The 24,804-nt window shown below is 57.3% G+C and overlaps 1 protein-coding gene across 2 annotated transcripts; it reads right to left on the bottom strand.

The window, feature by feature from the left end:
- Positions 1-50: 50 nt before the first annotated feature.
- TLE5 (TLE family member 5, transcriptional modulator) lies at positions 51-10,216 on the bottom strand. Of its 2 annotated transcripts, none has more exons than XM_064469624.1 (7): positions 9,927-10,216; positions 9,260-9,357; positions 7,740-7,803; positions 5,251-5,295; positions 3,610-3,672; positions 2,012-2,086; positions 51-1,330 (listed from the first exon to the last, which is right to left on the bottom strand). In XM_064469624.1, the coding sequence occupies exons 1-7, from the start codon at positions 9,951-9,953 to the stop codon at positions 1,112-1,114; spliced, it is 591 nt and encodes a 196-aa protein (XP_064325694.1). In that variant the 5' UTR covers positions 9,954-10,216; the 3' UTR covers positions 51-1,111. The 2 variants fall into 2 exon arrangements, with proteins under 2 accessions (XP_064325694.1, XP_064325693.1); XM_064469623.1 differs by having other exon boundaries at positions 51-1,333; positions 9,927-10,211.
- Positions 10,217-24,804: the final 14,588 nt, after the last annotated feature.

The following is a 24,804-nucleotide window of genomic DNA, read 5'->3' as shown; positions in this document are numbered from 1 at the left end:
GGGAAGTATTTTGAAGTCATCTCAAAGGCAGCAAGGAAGCAGGCAGCAAGTCACAGTTTTAACCAACCTTCTTATTTCTTTATTTGAAAGGCACAGCTTGTACGTCCTTGATACAGCATTTTCAGTTCCTCTTATTATAGGTCAAGTGATTAAACACAAAAAGCAAAACAAGATCTTCCTAAAGGACTATATACAAACACCAGATTATTATTTAATTTTATTCTCTTTTTTTGTTCCATTTTTGTTGGTTTTTTTTTTTTTTTTTTAGAAGACACGCTAGCGCACGGAGATAAGAACAGAGAAAGCTGCTGTATCCTCTACATGGGGGCAGGAGCACAGGGAGGGGAAGGACCAGGAAAGGCTCTCAGTCTGCCTGCCCCTCTGCCCAGCCGCCCCAGCGCCCCGAAGCCGGGTGCTATGCCGAAGGGGAGGGGGTGGCAGAGGCTCCCCCGCCAGCCCAAGGCCAAGGAGCAGCCGAGGAGAAGCCCCGGCGGCCGGAGCGCATCGTACTGCCGCGGTGCCACAGGACTGATTAAGAACAGATACATGCAGAACAGCAAGGTGCCGGCCTGGTATTAGTGCAGGAGGGGCGCGGGGAGGACAGGGACAGAGCCGGGGCGATGCAATGAGACCAAGAGTGCTTTGGGAGGGAGGAGATGGTTTTGGGCAGGGATCCCAGCAGGGAATTGTGCAGAAACCATTAGGATCAAGGGGCATCTTTAAATACCAAGGGAGGAGTGGCAGGCAGAGGGGAGCCACGTGGCACTGAGGAGCTGGGGGGCAAGCGGCCCCAGAGCAGCCCAAGCCAGGCTCTGGCTCAGCTCTGCAACAGAGCAGGAGCGGGGACATCAGGCTGGGCACAGGGAGAGCACGATCGGCCACACGGTTACTGCTGTGGCGCTTGCATTGCCGCGGAGCAGCCAGTCTGCTGGGACGGCGGTGCGGGCACCCCCCAGGCACTGCTGCCCGTGGAAGCAGACCTGGCAAGCTGCCACCAAACACAAGCCCCCGCGATTCTGCTGCACAGCAACTAGAGAGAGATACTGCATCTTGCATTAACCCGCCCCACCCTCCCCCCAGACAGCCCCCTCCCCCTAGCCCCCCATTCACTCTAATCTGATTTCTCCCCATCGTCATCTTGGTGGGCATCCCCATCATGGCCGTTCTTGTCCTCCTTGGAGAGGTGAGCCTGGGAGCCCAAGGCCGAGAGCGAGAGGAGCCCGGTGCCGGCGCTGACAGCAGGGAGGGACGGGGGCTGGAGGCCCACGGGGAGCGGAGTCAGAGGCAGAGCAAGGGCTTGGAGCTGTGACAGCTGGTGAGCTTGAAGCTGCTGCTGTAGAGAACGATGGACAGACAGAAAGACAAGAGAGGGATATTGTCATTTTGAGTGTACTTGGAGCCCAACCCAAGGGCCTGGGCTGCCCAGACAGACTGCCAGCAGCCAAGCTTAAACTGAGGGCCTCAGGGTCCTGGAGAGCACCACAGCCTCAGAGGGAAAAGAAAAAACAATAAAAGAGAAAAATATTCTAGAGTCCTTGGGCTGTGACAGCCTCAAGACAAGACTCAATAGCGTGTCCCCAGCATGACAGAGAGCCCGTAGCCCACAGGACATCTGGCCTCAGACTTTGGCATGCTCCAAGGATGCAGTTAAAGCCCTCCCGACCTTGACCAAGAACAGATGGTGTTTTCATGTCAAGGAGCTGCTGTGGTTCCTGCTCGAAACCAAAGCTCCTCTCCTTGCACCCTGCTGGGGCAGAGCAGGAATCCGTGCTCCTCTGCAAACCCAAGCCTGCATCATAACAAGTCTGGACAAAACCAGCCCCGTGTCAGCAGGGTGAGCCCAGCACTCACAGCCTCACCCCAGCAGGGCTGCAGCACGGCACGTGGAGCAGCCTGCTCCCAGCACATGGGGCACGTCCCCAGGACATGACGCCCCTGCCAAGCTGTGTCTCGAAGGCCAAAGGCACAGATTCCCATCCCTCTGAACCCAGACAAAACATGCATCACGTACACGGATGATGGAGTTCAGTTCTGGCGCTGTAACCTGTTTGGCTCGTTCAATGGCTCCCAGGACTTGCTGCTGATGCTGGTGTGGAGGGAACAAAGGAATTCAGGGTCATTTCTAGTGTCACAGGGAAGGAGAATAGGGACCCAGCCCTGTTGGGTCTGACACACACACACACACACGCGTACGTTATCTCGGCTGCTAGCACTGAGATGTCAGGACACGGAGGCAGGCTGGTTAACTGCACAGCTGGAAACATCTGCACGCAATCCATTTGTGACCAGGACTTTACACCACTGAGGCCCCCAAGGAGCAGGGAAGGAGGCATGCTTGTCTCATTCCAGTTCCTCACCACAGGGTTAAGCAGGTCCCCTCTTACTCCCACCCTTGTCCCGCTCAGCACAGGCCCAGCAATCCTTGGCCAGAAGGGCTCTAAGGCGGGCAGCGCCTCTCATCCTGCCTCCCCTCTCCTACCCAGACCTGACACAAAATGAGATCCCCCTAACAAACACAACAAGCCCTAAAATCAGAAGCTCTTGGGAAGCCCCCCAGTCCCTGGGACACATCCTGAGTCCCAACTGCAGCAGCTGGAAGATGCTGCTGTGGAAGAGCCCAGCACAGCTGCTCCGAACACAAGCAGGATAAAGCATCTGTATCACGTACTTTAAAAAATAAAGGACAACTGTACTGGCTCCTCTGAGAGCACAAGGTCTCTGAACATCAGGCCTGTCCATTGCACTCCAGCAACTGGATTTTTCTTTCTATCTTGGCAGCAGGACAGGGTTAGGGAGGGGGAAGAGGCTGCATTAAGATGCAAAAGGTTTAGTCGTGGCTTAGTTATTAGGCAGCTCTGATCTGATCCGCAAGCCACTTTGTCTTCCCCGAGAACAGGTGGGTGGGAAAAACACAGCCTATCCCACAACCCCACAGCTAACCCAGACCGAGAAACACAGCCTCTGTCCCACAGCTAGTCCTAACCGAAAACACCAGCCATGGTTAACAGCTGTGGAGTTTAGCCTCTGCAGGCCTGCGTGGGGAGCTGGACAGACACAACACCAGAGGTGCTTCATCTTCCTCCTGCCTCAGGCAGCAACTCCCAAGCCCTCCCAATTAATTTCTCAGGGAAGTGGGAGGAGCCCATCAGCTGCACATTAATTAATGAGGCAGAGGAACCAGATCAAGGAGCAGCCATATGGAGGTTTTTTTTGTTTTGCTTTTTTTTTTTTTTTAAACACTGCCCTCCCCCAATTAGCCACCTGAAGTTCCCACCACCCGTGCAGAAGTGACCAGTGACTCAGGAATCACGGGTGAGAGGGAACACAGCCCTTCTTTGTCCACAGCCACCACAAAGGGGACAGACTGGCACATTAGCCACGGCACAGCACCTGGGTGGGCTGCTCAAATGCCTCCAGGCCAAACCTGCCTCAAAGGGCTTGTCCCCGCACAGGGGCTGCGAGTGAGCAATGATGTTTCCCAGACCAGGGGTGAGGAGCTGCCCGTGCAGAAGGACCGTGGCACCTCGCTGCCCCACAGCAGGATGGGGACCTCTGCTCCCCCCGCTAACATGCCCCTGAGCCAGAGTGGATGCTGAGCTGGGGACTCACCTCTTGTGAAAGGTAGGGCAGAACCTGTGCACAAATCCCATTTAGCCTCTTGACGATTTCAGCCTAGAGGTGGGAAGAACGGAGAGGAAAGGCATCAAGTGGCTCAGGACTGACCACCCTCAGCACCAGCTGCCCCACTTTCCCCCTCCCCAGGCAGGGACCAAGTCCCCAGTCTGCCATAAGAAAACACACTCCCCCTAGAGAGGTGCTGGCAGTGTCCTGGTGCCATGGGGGGGGGGGGCTCACCTCACCCCCAAGGCCCCTCCCTACAGAGTTAAATGAATCAATGCTGCCGACTGCAAAGAGCAGATTTTCAGTATTCTCTTCCCTCTCCGGGCCTCCAATATTCATTTAACGAAGTCAGGAGCAACCAGACAGGAAACTTATTATAGACCCAGGTGGGGATGTGTTGAATTATATTTGCCACACAGACACACGTGCTGCTGCCACCGAGACCCCCACTCTCCCCTGGAGACCAGCTGCTCAGCCTCCTCAGACTCCCCCCCCCCAAAGGCAAGCATTCGCCCGCTGCCAGACTCCCTGCAGCCAAGCTCCAGGACTGGGGCTGTACCAGGGAGACCACAGGGAATGGGCAGCTTCTTCATAGCCTCATACAAGCAGGTGGCAAATTTGGGGGTGTTAAATGCTTTTCTGGGAAAGAATAAAGCTTCCAGCAAGTCACTTTCCAATGGAGTCGAAATACAGAGCCAAAGGGTTTAGGCATGCACCAAAACCAGCCAAGGGAGCCCCACCAGCACCACAGGAGAGCAGACCAGGCTGGGAGACAGTTCATGGGACAGCAGTGAGGATTTGTGGCTCAGATCCTTTACCACGATGCAGGTTTTCCCAGGGAAGCCGGTCTCATGGGCTTACCCACGAGGGCGATGGGATCGGAGGCACAGAGTGCCTTTGTGGGGAGCAGAATTGTGCTAAGAGGCTTATAACTGAGCCGTGACACGCAGACGACTTTGTGACTGGAAGCCAAAGCCAGATAGAGTCAGGCTCGGAGGAGGCTGATGTTGTGAACAGCACAGGTAATTAGCCACTAGGGATAATTAACAACTTAACCACCAGTGAGGGTAATGAACAAACTTATCCAGGCTGCAGCAGAGTCTCCATCACAAGGAGGCTTTCTTAGAAGGTCTGCCATTGCATTACCTAATCACAGCCCAAGAGAAGCACTCTCTGGCCTGACTGCAGCAAGAGCCCAGAGGGAGCCAAAGGCATTTTTCCGGTTGGGGTGATCACAAGTCTTCCCAGGCACCGAGGAAGGCGTCAGGGCTGGGAACCCACCTGGGGCCTGGGAGGAGGGTTGGGAGGGACCCAGGTCATCTGCCCTCCACACCAGGCTCACGTCTGCTGACTGACTCTGAGCTGCGGCTCCACACCCTGCCTCCACTGCCTAAATATCTGTTCAGGCTCTGGGGAGAACCATGCCTGCAGCTCAGGGTGGGAGCCCTCAGTCCAGCCCTGGGATCCTGAGAGGTGGGGGGTTCCCTGCATTTCAAAGGCAGCTCTGACATTTTGCAGGCTCATGGCATTTCTAGTTCCTGAAATACCACTGAAGTGACAGAGGGCAAAGCATGGCAGACAACCCACCCGCCACAGGCATTAGAGCACTTGGAAGTGCCTTCCCCGTACCTGTTTGTGCATTTCAATATTCAGCCCGTAGGACATCTCGTAATACTGTAGAGCAGGGGAGAAGAGAACAAAAGCAATTGTAAATCAAGTCCCCACCAGGTAAAGAGGCTCCATGCAGCAGTGCTGGGAACTACTAATGCTTTCCTAGCAAGGTCTTCTACAAAGGCTGGGGCAAGGATGTGAGGAGAGGAGAGGCTGGCCCTAGGAAACAAAGATAGCACGGGGCAAACACAGACAGAGACCCTCCCCAGGTCTAAGGCAGAAGCACTGAGCCCGGGCACTCCCTGCCTACCCTGCTCCAGCCTCACACTGCTGCAGAGGGAGACCCGGGAACTTGCTGACTGGGCCCCACACGACACCCCTCGCAGACACCTTTCAGCGGTCTGAATCAAGGTGCGAGGCTTGCTTCAAACGTGGAAAAGGCTCAGGGCTCCACAGCCTCCCACATCCATAGCCAAAAGAGAGGCTGTCTGACTCTACAAGCTTTGCCTGGCCATTATCCTAAAGCCCACACGGCTGCATCAGCAGCAAATGGAAGAGATCACAACTGGGCTTCATCTAGCAAGTAACACATCCAGCTGCACACAGCCCCAGCTGTTTGGGAAGAAGCTGTGTGAAAAAAAACCACACACACAAACCCACCCAGAAAACCCCTGCAACAGGCAGCTACAGAGCAACCTATTGGCAGGAGAAGCTAATGCCTGACCCCTGGAAGAAGCCGTTTTAAGACTGATGTTTGAGAGTTTAGAAGTCTCCTCCCTCAGCTTGCAGGCTGCAATCCTGATTCTTCCAAAGGGAAGGAAAAATCCACATCTGCATTCATTTAATTCAAGGAGAAGATCACTGGTGTTTTGGTACCAACACCAAAAGTCTTGAGAAGCACTCAGCTTGGTCTCGCCATGATCTCAGTCTTCTCTAACACCACTGCTGGTTCGAGGCTTCTTTGCATTCTGAAGACCGAGCAGGAAGCAGGAGCCCGACCCCCAATCTGCTAATTGTGATTTATTCAAAAACTGAAGCAGCTGTAGCAGCTTTGCACATTCACAGAAACCCTCCTCTTTGCTTCCCGTGACTTGCTGTGGTGGGGAGCGACAGCAGCTCTGTGCAACTCCAGCTCAGCCACACAGACGAGGCAGGAGCCGCTGTGCCTGCAAAGCCTTGAGTGCTGCTCAATGAGCAATAGCCCTTCCCCTCTGCCACTGACAGTAACCTGAATCAGTTCTGGTGACTGTCAGCATTAAGGGGAAAAAAAATACATCTCATCCGCACCTGGAGATGAGAGCCTCCATGCAGGCTGCAAGGCCCAGGAAGCCATCATTTATCAGTGAGAGTGGGGCAGGCTCTGCCAGTGATACACAAGGAAAGCTGTGACCCCTTCTCCTTGGCCCCAGCCCCAGGCACACCTTGCTTCCCACAGTCTCAGAGTCTGGGCACACAGGCAGTACAGAAGGATGGAGGGGCCAGCTCCCTCATTTCTGGTTTTAAAGTCCTAACTCTCCTCTGAAGAGCTGCTGTATTAATTTCTACATCTTATCTCTTCCTTCCAGGGCAGGTGCAGCAGCTGGCAAACAGGCACCACCTCATCTTTACGGACAGTATCACGACCTCCTGTTAAATCCTTGGCAGGTAAGGAACAGACCACAGCCTTGCCTGGCACCCCTTTCCTCTGCTACAAGGGCTCTTCCATGCGTGGGAAGACAGAGGCATTACCTGGCAGGCAAACCATCACCCTGCCTACAAGAACATGGTTGTTTCGAGGCAGATTTCTCTTTAGAGAGTTATGGCTAAGCCTGCTGCCCACGTGCGGCACCACATCTCGTGCCTTTACCACGCACTGCCCTGGGATTTGCACACTTAGTGCTGGGACACACGCACCGGTGAGATGTGCTAGCACTTTGCACCGTGGCTTCGCAAGGCTGCTGGGGTCACAAGAAGGTGCAGAGGGTTTAGCTCTCACGCAGCTGCTGGTTTCTGCTTCCAACTCCCACTAGGCTTGTGGGGTTTCCCAGCTTCACAACTTCTCAGAGCTCTGCTTTGTCTTTCACTGGCCACAACTCTCCTGGAGTCCCCAGACGCCTGCATACCAGCACCCTGCAGCTCCCTCTTGGATGCATAAGAGCTGTCACTTCCCCCCAGGGCACAGGGGGTAAGGTCAAGCGGCCAGCCAGTGGCAAGGCTAAGGACCCCATCACCACCCATCAAGCAGCCAGCCACTGGGCCCATCAGTTTGCTGTGTCCAACAACTCTCTGCTACTTCCCTGCACTTCAACAATCCACTGCATGCAGACAGCACAAAATATAAAAAAGCCCCCTTTCAGAGAAGCCAGCGCCAGCCTTGCCTAGAGACCTGCAGCTCCACGGAGCAAAGGCTCCGTGCCAGGCAAAACCCCGGCACAGGCACCTGCTCATCGTGCGCTCTAATAATCTCAAAAATGCGAGTCCCCACCCGCACCACCCACGTGCTCTCGGCTGCCAGGGTCGGTCCTTACCATGACGTAGTGACGCTGCATCTCCGATTTCTCACTGGCTAGTTTGTCACATTCCAACTTCAAGCTGAAAAGCCAGAAAACAGCAAGAAAACCACAAACAGGAGGTGAGAGAGTTGATTGCCACAGAGCAGCTGCTTCCTGCGCAGCCCCATCCTGGCCAGGCTGGCTTCTCGGACACGACCGCCCAGGCTCCAAGGGGTGGTCGGAGCTGGGCCATGCTGTGCTGGCACAGCAGCGACTGCAACAGAGCCCACTCCTACCTTCCCAGCTGGGGTCCCACCAACACACATTCAGGAGAAGCAGCACAAATCTATCCACCAGCTGGACACTGACCTCCCCCAGGCAAATCCTTTTTTCGGGAAGCAGAAAGCTGGGCAGAAGCAGAGGTGGCTGCCACAGGGAGGGATTTGCCTTTCCTCAGCTTATCACTCGCAGCTGGGGATGGCTTCTAGTACAGGCTTGTCTGCAGCACTCGGGAGATGCTCCAATACAACTTCAAAACCAAAGTCAGATCCATTTCTGGATTTAAGGGGTCGGGGGGGGCAGGGAAGGGGCACAGGGGCAGCAAGCGTAGCAAGTGAAGAAAGGATTTTTTTCGCTCCCTAGGTTTTTCACACCCTTCAGAGAACGTGCTGCTGCTCCCAGTTTTATGAGACCTCAGTTCACCAGCCGAGCAACTGCAACTGGCATATGCTACGGTTTTATGTTTCAAACAAGAAACAGCTTTACCTACACAAAACCTGCCTCTTCTTGAGCAGATTAAGTCCAAGGGGGTGGAGTGGGGGGATAGCCTCCCTTCCAGCAGGCATGGTCCTTGGGCTCCCCTACTCCCTCACTGGCACTGCCCAGAGACACAGGGACACCAGGAAATAGCCATTTCCCAGCAGTTTTTCTGCCTGCTCCTGCCAGAATGACACCACCGCGCAGCCAGAGCCAGCCGTCCGGCAGAGCCCGGGCTGGGGAAAGGCAGACGGGGGAGTCGCAGCCACACGGCACCAAGGCACACACCACAACCGGTGCCTCGCAGCCTGCCGGGCCACAGCAGAGGGCATCAAACAGTTGATTTAACCCAAGAGCTTCATGTTTATTTCAAACATGCACACACAGAAAGCAACAGACCATCACAAGCCGGCTTTCGGGTCAGCAGAAGCATTTGCACACGCACACAGAAAAGCGGAAGCTTTTGGATCTAAGTGCCCCTTGCAGCATGTACCGTCCGAGAACGGCAGCCCGTGAGGAGGACCGAGGCGAACTCCCCGCAAGACAGAGGCGGCCTTGGCAAGCCTCCGCGTGGCCCTGGCCGAGCAGCGCTCAGAGGAAGGACCTAGGACGCACGTTCTCCTCGCTGGGCTCCCAAGCGAACGCCACTAATCCCCTGCCTTAGGTGCTCCCCCGGCCAAAGGCGACCCAGGGCGCAGGGCCGGGCCCCCTGCGCGGCACAGGGCAGCCGGCGCCCGCCAACCCAGGGGATGCTGCGGGGCAGCGCCGGGCCGCGCCCGGCGGCGCGCGGGGGAACGTACCTGTGGTACTGGGCCTGCAGGAGCTGGAACTCGTCCTTGATGCGGTCGCAGGAGTCAGAGGTCGTGAACTTCAGCTGCTGCGGCAGGTGAGAGGAGCCCTTGAACAACAGGAGACAGCGCTGGTGGCCGGGGGCGCGCAGCTGCCCCGGGCCCGCCCCGGGCCCGCCGCTCCGGCCACGGCCGGGACGCCTGGCCTCGCCTCGCCCCGCGGACGGAGCCCCTGCGCGGACAGGCCGGGCCCGGGGGCGGGAGGGCCGGCGCGCTCGGGCCCGGGACGCGCCCAAGGTCACCCGTGGGGGCCGCTGGCGCCCGGGCGCTGCCTCCGGCCCCGCCGCCCCTCGGCCCCGGCAGCGGCCGGGGCGGCTCCGCCGGCGCTACGGGGCCCGGCCGGGGCCGCGGTGCGGGAAGGCCCCCGCCCCCTCGCTGCCGGTGGCGGGAGACGCTCGGTCCCCGCGGTCCCGCCAGAGCCGCCGCAGGGAGGCCGGGCGGTCCCCGCGCCGCGCCCCCGAGCCGGGCCGGCCCGCGGCCCCCGCCGCCGCCGCCGCCGCCCCCGCCGCCGCCGCCGCCGCCCCCCCACTCCCGGTGCCCGGCCCCGCCCCGCGGCCCCGCCGCCGCCGCCGCCCCGGTGCCCGGCCTCGCGGGGCTGCCGCGCCCGGCCGCGCCGTACCGAGTGCCGGCTTTGTGGAAACATCATGTCAGGCTGCGGCTCGGCCCCCGCACAGAGCGGCCCAGCTGCCGGTGCCGCCGCCCGCTCGCGCGCCCGCCGCGGCTCCCCGCGCCGCCGCCGCCGCCGCCTTTGTCCGCGCCGGGCCCGGCCGCCCCGGCCCCGCGGCCGCCCCGCCCCGGCCGCCCCGCTCGCCCCGCGCCGCTCCTGCCGCCCCGCCGCCGGCGCCTATTGTCTAATGGCGGCTGCGGCTCCGGCTCCGTCCTGCGGCTGCTCGGCACCACCTGCCGCCGCCGCCTCCCCGGGCCGGGCGGGCCCACGGCCGCCCCCGCCCCCGCCGGTCCCCGCCCCCGCCGCGCGGCGCCGGCGGCCGCGGGCACCGGCCCGGGGCGGGCTGCGGGCGGCGCGGGGCTCGGCCGGGGCGGCGGGAGCCGAGCGGGGGGCCCGGGCCGTGGGCGCGCTGTCGGGCGCGGCGGGGCCCGGGGCTGGGGCGGGACGGGCCTTTCCCGCTCCGGCGCCTCCTCCCGGTGGTCTGCTCCCCGCTCCCCGCGGCCCCGAGCTACCGGCGCCTCCGCCCTCCCTGAGCCCTCGCCGCTGCAGCCCTGCCGGGGCTGCCAGTCCCCCCGCACCCGCCCGGCGCTGCGGGCTCCCCTCTCCCCGGGCCCCTCCTCGCCGCCGGTGCGGCGGCAGGACCCGCGGCTCACGGCAGCCGCAGCCGAGGCGCGGAGCGCTGCCCCGCGCCGGCCCGGGGCCGAGGCGCCGCCGCCGCCGCCGCTCTTTGCAGAGGCCTCGAGTTTACCCTAGGCCGGGGTAGCTCCGGGGCCGAAGCCTGGCAGGGGTTTGCGGGGCGAACCTCGGTACCTGCGGGCCGGGCCCCCGGTCGCGGGAGCTCTGGGCAGCGCCGGGACCGGCCGTGCCGCGAGGCTCCTCGCCTTTCGCAGCCCTCTTGCTTACAAGAGCCTTGGCCTACCCAGTGAAGGTTATTCCTGTGGCTCCTGGCGCTGCATCTTATTACATGGTGGAGGCAAGGGGAAGCTCTGCTGTTAATGAAGCCGCCGCTCCAGTTTCTTACAGGTTCTTAAACCCAATGCGGCCCCGCAGGATCTGAACCGTGCTGGCAACGCCGTGAACGCCATCAGATGCGGCTCACTTTCACGTCCGTTCCCAAGTGGGAGAACAGGGCTTCTTTACACAGGGGGTTTGTTTTGCTTTATTTCAGCCTTGCCTTTGCTGAGCACGAGGGAAGGCAAAGGCAAGGGAATTCACCTGCAACCGTCCCCAGACGAACCTCCCGTCTCCCAACAATGGAAAATCTTGCTCTGGGTGCAAACTTGGGTCCTAAACCCTCTGCCCGAGGAGCAGCCCCTGCAGTTTGTGTCCTGGGGGATTGATTGCATCCACACAGAGAGCAAAGAGGTGGGGAATTCAGCCTCTGACTTTATTGCTGGAAGGACTTTGTTGCCATGGGACCTCTCGAAAGCCACACACGCAAATGTGCCTGGGCTGAGGCGGGATCAGGCCCTTGGAAGCCAGCCTGCGAATCACAGGCAGCAGTACGGCTGGCATGTGTGAGCGCACAGGGAGCTTTCATCAATTTCAGATGCTGCTTTGTGTCTATCTTTAAAAATCAGTACATTTTCTGATTAAAAATAAAACCCTACACGTCATAACTCCAGCAATGTGAGCTCGGCTGTTGTGGTATTTATTTTTAAAGAGAACAATATAGCAGCTGAGTTATTGTGACACCTCCTGCATATTGTGCAGTAGCTTTTTCACTTCAACATCTCCATATTAGTGAAAACTGTGACAGCTTCACGCCAAGGATTATTAATAGTGCAGGCAGGCTTTATGTCCCTGAAGAATAAGGGCTGGAAAACAGGGTAGACAGTCTCCCCCCCAGCTCGTCAGCATCCTGGTCCCCTTTTTACATGTAGAGAAACTGAGCGGCCCTAGTTTGGGCTTTGCAAAAGGGCAGCGATGTGCAGCTTGTAACTGGTGTGTGCAGAAGACCAGGCGAGGTCACCGCTGTCTCTTTGCAAAGCTAAGGCCTGCCTCTCTGGTGAGCTCTGCCTTCGGTGGGAGGCACTGGAGCAAGTCTGGAGCATGTCTTGTGTTCCCTGCCGGGCTTGTCACCTTGCTGCCATGCGGGGGAAGGAAGGGACAGCGGGATGCAGACGGGTTTGGCCCTCGGCTAAGCGATGATTCAGAGACGCAGTGCTTGGGTCAAGAGCTTGTACCGTCCCTGGCCCCCAGCACAGAACAGACTGGCCTCGCAGGTAATAGTGCCCAGTCCACTACAGGAATTAGGTATCTATTATAGAGATGATTATGTTAAGTGCAGAAGAAATGTGCAGCACGCAAATGCTGTGCTTTAAATCATGTGTTGGAAATCAGGGGCTGTGGGCTCCCTCCTACACTCTGCAGAGGGAGTGCTGGCGTAAGGCCCGTCACCGTGAGCCCGTGCCTGCGGCCACCGAGGAGCTTCTGTGCTGGGCCAGCTCACCCCAAGGGTAGAACCGGAGCTTGGGATCTTCTTGCACAGCAGCTGCCTGAGAGGTTTGCACCTTTCAGACCGCGCCTGCTTCGTTTGCAGAAGGGCTCCCGCTGTGCTAAGAGGTTACCCTTTTTAGTTAAAAGAAACCCTTTGAGCATATGGGTGGGTCAGGAGGCGCGCCTCTGCTGCTAGTTTGGAAGAACAGATCACATGCATTCCTGCAGCACCTAAAGACCTAACCCACAATGTTAACTGTCCTGTGCAACGTGTTGTACATGCACAGAAGAAGAGATGGCCCCATAACACACGGCAGGTTGGTTCTCCCATTTTACAGACTTTGCTCATGTTAGAGGTGCTGAAGGACGATCTGGTGTGCTGTGCCTGCAGAGCAGTTGCTGTCTGTTAATATCTTCCCATCCAGAATATTTCAGGGGTTGGTCATGATGCAGAGCAGTACAAACTTCGGGAAGAGACCTCCAGAGTGGATATCTTGCCTTATCAGTCCCCTCAGGTGAGACCACTTGGGCAGCCGGGGCCAAAGGCACGTTCTTCACCCAGTGGTGGCTGCCTTTTAGCACAGCTATGTACACACTTCTGTGAGACACCCAGGAATATCTGTCTGCCTGCCAAGCCAGGCAGCATCTCTGCTCTCCTTCCCCAGCTCACCCCTTCATAGCTCGTCTAGATATTATGATTTCTTCTTTAACTTGAACGAACTTTTTTCCAGTTGAGATAAAGCAACAAAGTTGACACGTAGCAACGCGAAAAAAACAGGTGTTCCGAATGACGGTACTGCCAAAGCCATGAAGCACTCGTCCTTGACACAAACAGGACTGGGCTCTTCCTGTCGCTGATGCACTTCTTTAAACAACAATAATAATTAGAAGGGTCTACTGAACTTCACAGAGGACGAGGTAGAGGCACTCTTCCAGGGCCCCAGGCTGCCAGTATGAAGCTTTCCTCGGCTCAGCAGTCTGCGCCCTCCGTGGCTCTGCCCCGCAGCACCCCAGCTCAGACCCCAGCCTCTGGAAAGGGCTTGCGATGCCCCTCCAAGGTGCATGACGGGGAATGGCTGGGCAGCTGTGCTGCCAGCCCGCTGGCAGCTTTGGCCCCAGCCGGGCTCCCTAGGAGTGGGGGGCAACAGGAACATGCATCTCAAGTCTTCCCTTGGTCAAGGGGAAAGCAAGGGAGCCCTGCTCACACTGCCCTGTGCTGCCTTCCCCTCTTTACAACAAGTTGCAGTCGCTCCCTTCCGAGTGGGAAATGAAATGTTCCTTTATTGGCTTTTATGTTAGCTACAAAATGTTCCATTTTATCTTTTTTTTTTCCTCTCCTTACTTTCTTCCAGGAAACACACTAATGTATGGTATGATCTTGGCAAATCCCAATCCAGGGGAACACAAACTCGCTTGTGCCTAGTAAATGACTCTTTAATGAGCCTGTCTCCAGCCGGGCAATGTATCTGCATCTGAAGAAGGGCCAATTATAACCCTGCCCAAGCAGTGGGCCTGTACGTGTTAGCAGGGGTGAATATGGCCCAGGCACACAGCAAAACAGCGTGTGGAGGAGCCTGCCTTAAACACACCCTGGTAAAAGGAAGGGATTCCCACAGTCCACCTCAGACCTGGCTCCAGCAACGAGGGTTTCTCCAGCGCGGGAAGGGAGCTCTGAGCACGTGTGTGGGAGCTCTCCAAGAACCAACTTTTGTCTGCTACAAGGCTGTTTTATGGCAATGTTGGAAAGCTGCAGCTGAAGTGGATGGACCCCCCCGACTCCCCTAACACCTCGGTCAGGAGCAAGGTCACGCCAGGCTCTTGCTGCACCCAAAACTGTGTCAAGGTTAAGCTGAGCTTGCAGGTGGGTTTCCAGGGAGCGTGTCTGCTCCTGGGGTAGCCAGAGCACCCTTTGGAAGGGCCACAGAGGGCAGCCAGGGACTTGGCTGCTGACTTTGACAGCTTAGTCGAGGGCCTGACACTGCACAGGGTCTTGGTTTGGGAGGCTGGCAAAGGGGTTTCCAGGCCAGGGCAACCAGCACACGGGGGCTGGGGGAGCCACTCCCACCTCTCCCATGGCACCCTGCTTGGCGTCAGCCTTCCAGGGAGGAAGGCGCAGTGCCTGCCTTTAGCACTGCTGTAAGGCACTGCCGTACGCACGGTGACCTCGCAGCATGCCTGCTGGCCTCGTGTCTGCCCCCAGCTGAGTGCCCTCAGGTTGTACCACACTGTGTCGGTGCTGAGCTTTGCCTTTCACCACATCCTGAGCTTGCCCCAGCCTGTGGGGTTGTCTGGCTGGAGAGCAGGAGCAGACTCCTGCTCAGAGCCAGTGCAGGACTGGACCTCTCCCGTCCCTCCATGCTGGTCTCCTGCCCACAGAGGCTGGGGGGAAGATTCTGCCATCGCTGCCACTTCCCATGACATGCATGTCTAATGACATCCTCTCTTGCCAGGTCGCCTGGCCACTGGCACTGGAGCCTGGTTACCTGGGGACCGGGAGTTTATGTTTAGCATTGCTAACGGAGCAATAGGCTGTCCCAGTCCCTGGCCCCAGCAGGAAGGGTTTGAACAGGGATGTCCTAATGAGAACAGAGCAACTTCCTGTTCGTTCCTAAAAGGAGCAGTCTAACAAAGCTGCCAAAAATAAATCCGTTTAATGAACAGCCTTTGTAAATTATTCAGATATTTTATCCCGCTCCATCACTGGTTCAAGGATAGAGGCTGTACAGACACTTTCTTCTCTGAAGCTCCGGACACAAGGTAGAGGACATGTGGTCAGTGCAAAGGAAATGTAGGCTCTAGGATCCTGCTTTTACCCTGAGAATGCCATCTCTTTTAACTGGAATTAAAGAGGAAGAAATAAAAAAGACACAGCGGCAATTCAGGTCCTGAGACAAGGAAGGTTTTTCCTCACCCCACCGCCCCCGCCCCCCCCACCTCAGGGCCACTCTTGAGTCCCAACACCTAAAGCTGACCACATACACGAGTACTTTGCAGGATTAAGTCTGAGACATTTGGGCTTCCCTGGGCACTACATACCTCAGCATGGTGTGGACAGGACCTCGATGGAGGTGGTGTGGTTCAGCCAGCAGCCTCTCCTTTGCTTCTCCGTTGTGGTTTGAATGCTGTGGACTCTTTCCAGTAGAAACAGGACTGAGACCCACCAAACTCATTAAACTTCAGCTGCCATCCATACACCAGCTGCTAACAAATCCCAGTCCCTCCCCAGGATGTAAAGCCTGGCTTTGCAGAGCGCCATCCTCCACTGCGACCCCATATTCGGACATCTGTGAGGCACTTCATAAGGTGCAGCGGTCGGCAGCTTGCGGGCTATTAGCCCATGCCGTGCTGCTGGCGCTCACAGTCTCCTCACCTTCCACCCTCCGTTTTCCCAGCCCATCTTCACAGGCAGCAAGGCAGTGGTGCCAGCCCCTGCTGTGCCCAGCCGTGCAGCTTGGCCCTGGCCGGGGCTGGGCGGAGGAGCTGCCTGCTTCTGCTCACTGGCAGCTCTGCCGGTAACATGCCTGACCTCAACGGCTTGCGTGCAGCGGCAAAGCCTTGTGCAAAGTTTCCCTGCCGACTTTAATGTGGAACCACGTCGTTTCCAGTGCTTTGAAGCTGCAGGGGTTAATTCTGTGTTTTGCTTCAGCCTCTCAAGACTGCATTTATGTTTCTCTTTCTGTAGTTCCTTGCAGCCTGCCATCAGCAGTTTGCTGTTGCGGTCAGCAGGGACTGCATGGGGGAAGGAGTAACATCTCTTAGGGCACAAGGACGGGCGCTTGGGACAAGGCAGGCGTTTTCACGGAGCGTGTCTTGGCCAGGATGCCTTGGGCGGGTTGTCTGTGGGCCATTCCGACACATACGACGATGCAGCCCTGCTCTCCCAGAGCAGAGGTCGCTTTTTCCCCTCTCCACACGCTGCTGTGATGGGCCGCACATAGACTCATTGCCTGTGACTCAGGTTGGGCCCCCACAGGGACGTCAGGGCCCTGGCAGCACCCCCGAGGGCCAGAGCAGAGGCTGGCAGGGGGCTGGCATCCTGGCGCCAGGCTCCCACACGGCTGAGATGTCTGACAGCCCCTCACCTGCCCCAGCCCCTTCCCTCTCCCAGGAGTCGCTGCGATGCAGCCGCTCAGACGCCTCTGCAGCACCGCGGCCGCCTGCGGGGAGGAGCGCTGCTGGCTGCCTGGTTTGCTCTGAGCGCTCATGGCTTGCGGGGAGGCAGATCTCGCAGCTGCGGGCCTGGGGACCAGGCTGTCCATGCATCACCTACGGGACGGCCCACCCCTTCACCACCCACCCGCCACAGATGGGCCAGGGCCCCGGCTCCCTGCCCAGGCCCGGCTTCCCCTGGGGAGGCGAGAGGCTATGGGGTTGTCACGGTGCTGGGGACGGCAGGGGAGGCTGAGCGCTGGGCTCCCTGCCACGTCCAGGCCAGCTCCTGTGGGACCCGAGGCCATGCTGTCCCTTATCACCCCTCTTGTCACAGGGATTATTGGCCTTTTATATTATACTTTCTCCAGATAGCATAATGCAATCTACCAGATGCCTGGCAAGGGTTTGGCAGGCCCAGGAGTGATTTATAAGCAATCTGTCTCTGTGGTCTCTCTTTCACATACGGGCTGTTTCCTCCTTTCCCTCACCACCTCCCAAGTCTCGCTGCCACCATTATCAGCCATGCAAATCTCCCTGCTGCAGCAAAGGGCTGGAATGAGCCATGGGGCTGCCCCAGGGAGGACAGGTCCCCCGTGCCACCATCCGGGACGGCAGTGCTGCCCCCTCCGCAGCCAGCAGCCGTCTTGCCTGCCTCTCGGGCTGCTGGGCACAGGGACTTCAGCCCTGCCACGTCCAGACAGGCGGTCGACTGCCCGGGTAGGAAACATCCTTACGACACTGATGGTGACGCCAGTGCTGTGGCTATGGGGTCAGGTGGCTGCATCCCACAGGGGTGCAGCTCCGTCCCCCAGCACACCCCCCTGTCCATTATCGTATTTCTCACATGTTCCTTTGAAAAGCCTGCTGCTGGCCTCCGTCAGGGACAGATACCGAGCCATTGATCTGATCCTGCCCTCTGCAGTCACCCACAGCCTCCTCTGCTCTGCCAGGCACGGGGGCAGGCTGGAGAGGCAAAACCCCTCCGTTACAACTTAAACACCGTCCTGGGAACTGACACGAGGGTGCAGCATTTGGGCAGCAAACACAAGGCAGGCTCCAGATTTAGTTACTGACACCTTACTCGAGCGGTAATTTGAAGTGGTCTCTGAACCCCGAAGCTGGGCAGGCTCCTGCAGTTGGTCCTGCTGTACCCACCGCAGCACTGTCTGCCTGGCAAGAGGAAACCAGCCCGATCCTGCACTCAGCCTGGACTGAATGCAGGGTCCTGGTGCAATGGCTGCTCTGTCCACTGCATCCGTTGGCAGACTTCACTGCTGAGATTCCCCCACCAAAGGCCAGGCCCTGCACCTGGGAAAGGGGTCAGAGCTGGAGCTCGGCAGCCAGGGCTGGCGCTGGCTGGGGTGGCTCTGTGGGGTCATGCTTTTTCTTGAACTCCAAGGAGCAGCTGATAACCCCGGGAGCTGGCAGAAAGCATGTGCTGCCCTCTCAGTGCCCTGGCAGTACCTGTGCTGCTGCAGAGGCTGCCCAGCCCACGATGTTGGGACAGCCTGGGGTGACCTGCTGGTGTCTCTTCGCCTGCTCCTACAGGCGCTCATCTGCCACACACCCCCAGCCCAGCCCGCATGCCACCCAGTGCTCTCTTCCCCCGATTCCAATGGCAATGACGCGGGGCTGTGGTCCTGGGCAGCATGGGCTCGTGGGGAGGTGAGGAAGACCTACAGCAGCCGGCAGTGCAGCGCTGCCCGCCCCGCAAGCACTGCCTTGGCAGTGGACCTGTCAGATGCCATTCTGCAGTGCTGTCCCTCGCCCCCATCGCCACCCAGCCCTGACTGCTCTGTCCCCTGGGACACCCAGGTGCTCATGACGGGACACAGCAGAGCCCCAGCAGCTCAGCTCCCGCATGGGGCAGCAGACAAAGCGCTTGTTCTGCACCGTATCCCCACATTACTATGCTCTTTTCCTGGGGAAACAGTCTTGCTGCTCCCCCTCCTAGGCAAAAATGAACCTCATCCCAAACTCCCCACCTATACCAAGAAGAAAAATGAGAAACCGCCCCATGGATGTGAACAGGTCCCAGCAGGGGTGGTCTGTGGGCAGAAAGGGCCTTTCTCCAAGGGAGAGCCTTGGTCTGGGCAGGCTTTTTACAGCTGGTAAAACATCTCCACCCTCTTTGATCCCATTTTATCGGTGACTTGGAATAATTGGGTTCCATTCCTCACGGTGGCTGCCCCCCGCTTCTGCGTGGCCTGTGTTTTTGCTGCAGACAGATTAGGGGTAATTATCATCCTTTTTACCAGCCAAAGTGCAAGGAACAGTTCACACTCCTTGCAGGAAGCAGGAAAGGGATTTTGCAGCTGAGGCGTGATGAGGAAGCACATGGCGAGGATGCCTAAAATTGCCTGCTCCCGGGCCAGAGCTGGGACAGCATCAAGCTCCAGAGAAGGGCTTAGCTCTGGGTGGTGTCTCTGAGGCACTTGGTGGGAGATAAACAGGAAGTCTGAAGCTATAACACAGTCAGGAGGTCCAGGGGAATCCACTGACCCTTTGACCATAAGGAGGATCCTGGGCTCATTAGTTTCCAGAAGCAGCATTTGAATCCCTCTGCGTATGAAACAGAGACTGAATCTGATGGAGGGAGTGACCAGCAGGGGCTGGAATGGGCAAAGGAGGGGCTTCTAGATCAGGCCTGCTGTGTGTCATGGGCACGGCAAGGACTCTCACCTCTCTCCTTCTGTTTCCCTTCTGGGCAAAGGCAGTAATGAGATACCAATTTTAAGGTCAAAAGGATCATCCAAGCTTTCCTCCTGCCTGATGTGAGGCAGATAATCTCTCCCCTATATCACATTCCTCCTGCCCCTGTGCAGGATCAGTGTTCACCTACTGCATGGGAGCTCCATCAAATGAATATTTGCAATGATTTCTGAGATTTGCACAGGGAAGACAGATTACTACACCCTTACGTGTCTTCCTGCACTCAGCTAGTTCAGCAGCGCTGCATTCCAGGTAGGGAGAACATTTCTTCCTGACCTCAATTTATGACAAAACACTGAAGCATGAGGCTGGATTGATTGCACAAGGAGATTGTGTCTTAGTAACTTGTGTGAATGCTGCAGCAGCTGTGCTAATTCATCATTCCTTTATTTATGAAATCTCTGTGCAGGCTGAGTCCAATTAAATGATGTGCTTTGGGATCCTAGGGGATGAAAGGATCACGGTAAATGTAGGTTTGTTATCCTGATTTACTGTGCACTGAACCCACCTACAACAGCTGTGACAAACCAGATGTGAAACATAAGGTTTAAAAAACTGTAGTCCAGCAATTGCTGTCACAGGCTGGATTTGTCAGCATGTTTGATCTGGGTGCTTTTCCCCCTCTTTTCAGAGAATTCAGGTCTCCTTGAGGCATCTTCCTGTGACAGGCAATTGAAGAGCTTGTAAAAATAATTTTGGAGGAGGCTGAAACGTTTGACACCTGCTCTGCAGTAATAACACCTGGCATGCTGAGGCTTTAGGGAGAGACCTTATGCACCTTGCAGGTACTTATTAAGTACCTCTTGTGGCCTCCTGGGGGGCATTTACAGCCTGGGACCTGCAGCACAGGGAAGGAGCTGATGTGGGGGGAGTTCCAGCTTATGCAAGGTTAGCACTACTGTCATGATTTTACCGGTATAAAGGTGCTTTCATTTATCAAACGATACATTCCTCTCCTTTTTCCTTAGTATAAGCGCTGTGCTGGCATGCGATGGGAACTGCTGACCGTGCCCTGGCCAGGAGGGGGTTAAAGAGCTGCAGGGGCTCGATTCTGACCTGAAACACCAGGGTCAGGAGGGGAAGGAGGTGTTAAAAGGGTGGAGCTGGCTGGAGCCAGGCTGGCAGCATCTCTGCGGGCCTGTGGCTTGCTAGTGCCCTCCTGTGGGAGGCGAGGCGATGCTGGTGGTGGGTGCTCTGCGCTCCCGTGGCGTGTCGGGGGCCGATGGGCCCAGGGCTGGAGGTGGTGCTGGGGAGACTGAGGCAAGGCAGTGTCAGGGTGCCATGGGCAAAGGGGTGTGCTCAGGATGAGGTGCTGTGAGACCAGCCTAGCTGTGACCTGCTGGCACGGGCTGAACTGACCCACTTTGTCCTTGGCTCTCGGTAGGTGCTGCTGGACCATCCCCTGGCTGCAGGTCCCAGCGACCCTATCGTCTTCCCCACTGGAAAACATGACCTGTTTTCCATTGGCCCCTGGCTTCTCCTGCTTCTCTGTAATGGCTCTGCCTCTGTCCTCCTCTTCTTGGATCAGTAAAGCCCTCTCAGCGCCTGGGTTGTGCCCTTAGGAGTGCCAGTTCTATTGGCACAAACCCAGAATAGTGCCACCGATGCATGAAAGTCCTCAGCATCACAGAGGTGATGCAAAGGCCCTGGTATTTTCTAATGCAGCCCTGCTGTTGTGGCCTGCCCCACAGCAAGCGCTGGGCATGCAGCTCCTTCCTGCAGGAACCTGTGTCTCTGTTCACGGTACTGGTGGTGGAGGGTTTGGGGACGGATACGCTTGTCTTTCCATACGCTTAGAATGTCATTGCAGACTTAGTAGGGAGGGTGTTTGACGCTGCAAGGGTGCACATCATGCTGCTTCAGTCTGCCCAAAGGGACTTGGGCAGCTCCCAGGGGTGGTGGCAAGAGTTGGGGGTGAAGGGTAGACAGGCCAAAGAGGAGTCAGGGTGGATGGCAAAAGCAGGCAGAGGAGAGGGGAAGTCCCAGGAGCAGTGGTGAACCTGTGAGAAGGGGAGAACTCAGGGTGGGAGTCATAGGCCCAGTGTTTACAACTAGGGAGGGAATGAGCTTTGTTTAATAAAAAAATAAAAATCTAATCCCACCCAGTAACTGAAATGGTTTAGGTGACCCCATCACTCCTAAACCTGCAGATTATGGTCAGTGCGTCTCCAGGCTGGATGGAAAGCGTGCTCGGGCCCCTAACTGTGAGATCATTTTTAAAACACACATATGAGAAATAGCTCAAGTGTCCTCCCAAGCATCTGGGTAGGAGTTGTTTTGCCTTGCTTTGTTCCTTAAGCACCTGTGTGCATCAGGACTTCTTCACCTGTTCCTGCACAGTCCTCACCAGGTGGTTTGGGGGCTGGCCTGCCTGGCCCTGTGGGGCTGACCTGGCTGCCTGCCTGCGTTCCCTGGCTGGCGGCACAGCTCTGCTGTGTGCGTAAAGGATGCTCCCGGGCTGCTGCAATCCTTTCCCCTTGCTCTGTTCCAGAGATGACTACAGTGATCCCAGTGGTCCTGGCCACTCATTAGTGCTGATGAGAGCTCAGGGAAGTGTCTAATTGATGCCACCCCTTCCCAAGATGGTGTGAGGGGAACGCTGCTGCCACAGGTATAGGCAGAAAACCTTGGAAGGGATGAAAAAGGAGGGGAGCAGGTGTGAGGCTACAGAAACACTTGGGAGGGGATTTAAAGTACTTTTTAAAACGGAAAATGGTGAGCAGCATGAAGCCCAGATCAGAGAGGAGAGCGTTGTGTCCAGTCCTGTTCCTCCCACCACCCAGCTTTAACAAGAGCCTTGCATCCTAGCACAGGGCCCAGCAGGTAGCAAACCTCTGCTGTGCATTTCAGATGGTATTTTGCCTCTCAGACCCGCAGTGTGGGGCTGGGGACAGCTCATCAAAGTCTGGCTAGCTGAAAGGGGTGAGCTGGGTATTGGCCCTGGAGGGCTGTGCAGAGGGCTATGGGGAGCCCTGGCTCCGGGGCCCCAGGCCCCGTCAGCGCTTGCTGCTCATGGGTAATGCCCGAGTCAAGGCACGCAGTCCTGGGGTGACTGGGATGCCGGGATGGGCCTCGGTCGGTGTGATTTGATCCCGCTGCCGCCCCTCTTCTGGAGGGCTCGGGGGTGGAGGAGCGGCGCCGGGGCCCGGGGCGATGGTGCGCGGCCCCGGGCGCTCGCAAGCGGCGTGTGCCGGGCTCGGCTCCCGCGGGGCGCGGCGCCCGCTCCGCTCCGCTGCTGCCCTCTGCCGAGCGCGGCCCCGCGGCCCCGGGGGCTGCCGGCCCCGGAGCGCCGGGCCCGGGGGCTGCCGGCCCCGGAGCGCCGGCCTCGCAGCCCGTGGGAGCGGACGGGCGCGGCCGTGGGGCCCGGCCCCCCGCGGGGGATCCGGGGCGCGGCAGTGGAAAGCGGCGGCCCCCGGGCCTGCTCGGGGGGATGCCGGGGGAGGGGGGCTTCGCTTCGGGGCTGACGCTTCAAGCAGGCGCCTGCGGCAGCTGCTGCGCTTCTGCCGGGAGGTGGGAGCGCCCGGTGGCTGCTCCTGGCAGGGGCTCTCTGACAGTAACGCACCAGCTGTCTTTGCTTTTCTCTTTCCCATCTCCTGCAGGCCACCTCTCAGCTTTCTCCTCCTCCCCGTTTCTCCCTGGTGATATTCCCCTTTTTGCTTTCATCTTGCTGTGTGCTCTGAGCCGCTCTCCTTCAAACTCCTCGGAGACAACTACCAGTGCCTGCCCGCGGTCCCTGCTGCCCTCCCATCGCCCTTCCCGGGGAGGGGTGGCCATCGCATACCAGGCACCTCCTAACCTGGGAAATGAGATTCTAGCTCAGCTCCGTGGGACTGTCGGTTCCTGGAGAGGCACTGAGGAGTGAAACATCACACTGCATTTTTCCAACACCTAGAAGGTATAAAATGTTGACTGGCAGCAGGGTGCTTCCAGCTGACAGAAAACGTCATCCCAAAGTCGTGGGAGGGACCTATAACCCTGCACCACCTCTGCTGCTGAAAGCTCATCTGAGAGGTGAATTGTAGCAACTAGTTCTTTCCAACAGCTGAAGGAAACGGTTGTTCAACTTACAAAATAACTGCAAAGCAGAAGGTGCAATCAGGGTTCTGATCCAGCAAGGTACGCACTGAAAGGGGGATGTGCTTGACTTCCAGAATCTCCCTGCGTGTATGTGGGCAGCTGAACTGGGGATCCTGCGCTCAGGGCACCTGGTTCCTGCATTCAGATGGGAGCAGTTATCATCTGGTCGCAAGCTGCTTTTTTTTAAGCAATGAAAATTCTCCTCAGTGAAGTTGTTGATCAAGCAGCTGCAGCAAAATGCAGCTGGGCTGTCCCTGCTCCCCTCTGCTCTCAAGCATCTAGAACTCAAAAGCACCTAAGAAATGGGGCCAGAATGGAGAGAGAGAATGGGACTTTGAAACGTCTGCAATGCTGTCTAGCAAGGTGTGCTTCATCTGGATGGGCCTAGTGACTGAACACCCTTTACAAGGGCTGGGACCTTCCTCTTTATAAATGAATGGGGGCCATCTCTGTGCTTAATATTAACTGCTGCAAATGTGGGCCGTGAAAGTAGTTGCTCTGAAGTGGCCTGACATGTTCAGGATCAGCCATCTGGGAAATGCTGCTTATTAAGTCTTTCATGTAGAACTCAGTAAGCCACAAAAAACCACAAGGATCCCCCCCTCCCCTTTGCCAGCCTGCTGGAAAATAGAGGTGAGACTAGACAGATTGGCAGGAACTCTCCCCCTTAGGCAAGCTGCCGCTGATCAGAGCAAACACGATTGGAGAGCATGCAGTGGTAAGGGACTGGGGAGAATGCCTGGAAGTCAGTGACATCTGCTGACAGCAGCAGTTGCGAGAGGCTGCAAGGGAAGAGAGGGAAGGGTGAGGGGAGAGAAAGCTAAGGAGAGAAATATCTGAGACTAAAGACACAGCAACCCATGTGGGGCACGGAAATGGAGAGCGGGGCTTAGGGAATTGCGCAGCACACTGGTGACAAAGCTGAGGGAAATCCCAGGTGTCCTGTCTTCTAGGTGAGCCTTCTGAGCACCAAAGCTTCTCCATTCGGGCAGAAAGGGAAGGAGTGGACAGGCTATTGCTGCTTGGAGAGACTAGCGGACCCGTCATTCTTAAATCGGTAGTTTGATCGGGATTCATCAGAACTGATGTCTGTCAGCAGGAACCAAGCAAGTGGTCTAGAGGATGGGTGCAAATTTTGTTGTTTTTTTGGCAAGCTGCGGAAGTTTCTTCAGGATATTCTGGCCTTTAGATTTTGATCCTGCTCAGGGGAAGGTAACCAAAACAATAGTGTCTAGCATATACCGCCTCGTGGTTCAAAGCAGCCTAGCAATCCTAACTAGGTAACTCTTTAGCATGCTCCCGAGACACAGTATCTATCTGCACTCACAGCCTGAGGACATGCAAAGAGGTTAAGTGACTTGCCTAAAGTCAGAGCAGTGTTGCAGGGGTTGTAAGAACTTAAGCCTTCCTGCTTCCTCAAGCACCATCCATACCTAGAGTTCCAAAGGGC

Source organism: Phalacrocorax carbo, chromosome 19 (assembly GCF_963921805.1).
Source record: "Phalacrocorax carbo chromosome 19, bPhaCar2.1, whole genome shotgun sequence".
Taxonomy (NCBI): Eukaryota; Metazoa; Chordata; class Aves; order Suliformes; family Phalacrocoracidae; genus Phalacrocorax; species Phalacrocorax carbo.
The sequence above is the reverse complement of the archived record's forward strand: the minus strand, read 5'-3'. Positions and strand labels throughout refer to the sequence as shown.

Excerpts from the sequence above, each read along its gene's own strand:
- TLE5 (XM_064469623.1), bottom strand. The coding sequence starts at position 9,953 with ATGATGTTTCCACAAAGCCGGCACTCG. Across the intron at positions 5,296-7,739 it reads TGCAGCGTCACTACGTCATG|TATTACGAGATGTCCTACGG; the intron begins GTAAGGACCGAC and ends CCTGCTCTACAG. Across the intron at positions 1,334-2,011 it reads AACTGAACTCCATCATCCGT|CAGCAGCTTCAAGCTCACCA; the intron begins GTACGTGATGCA and ends CGTTCTCTACAG.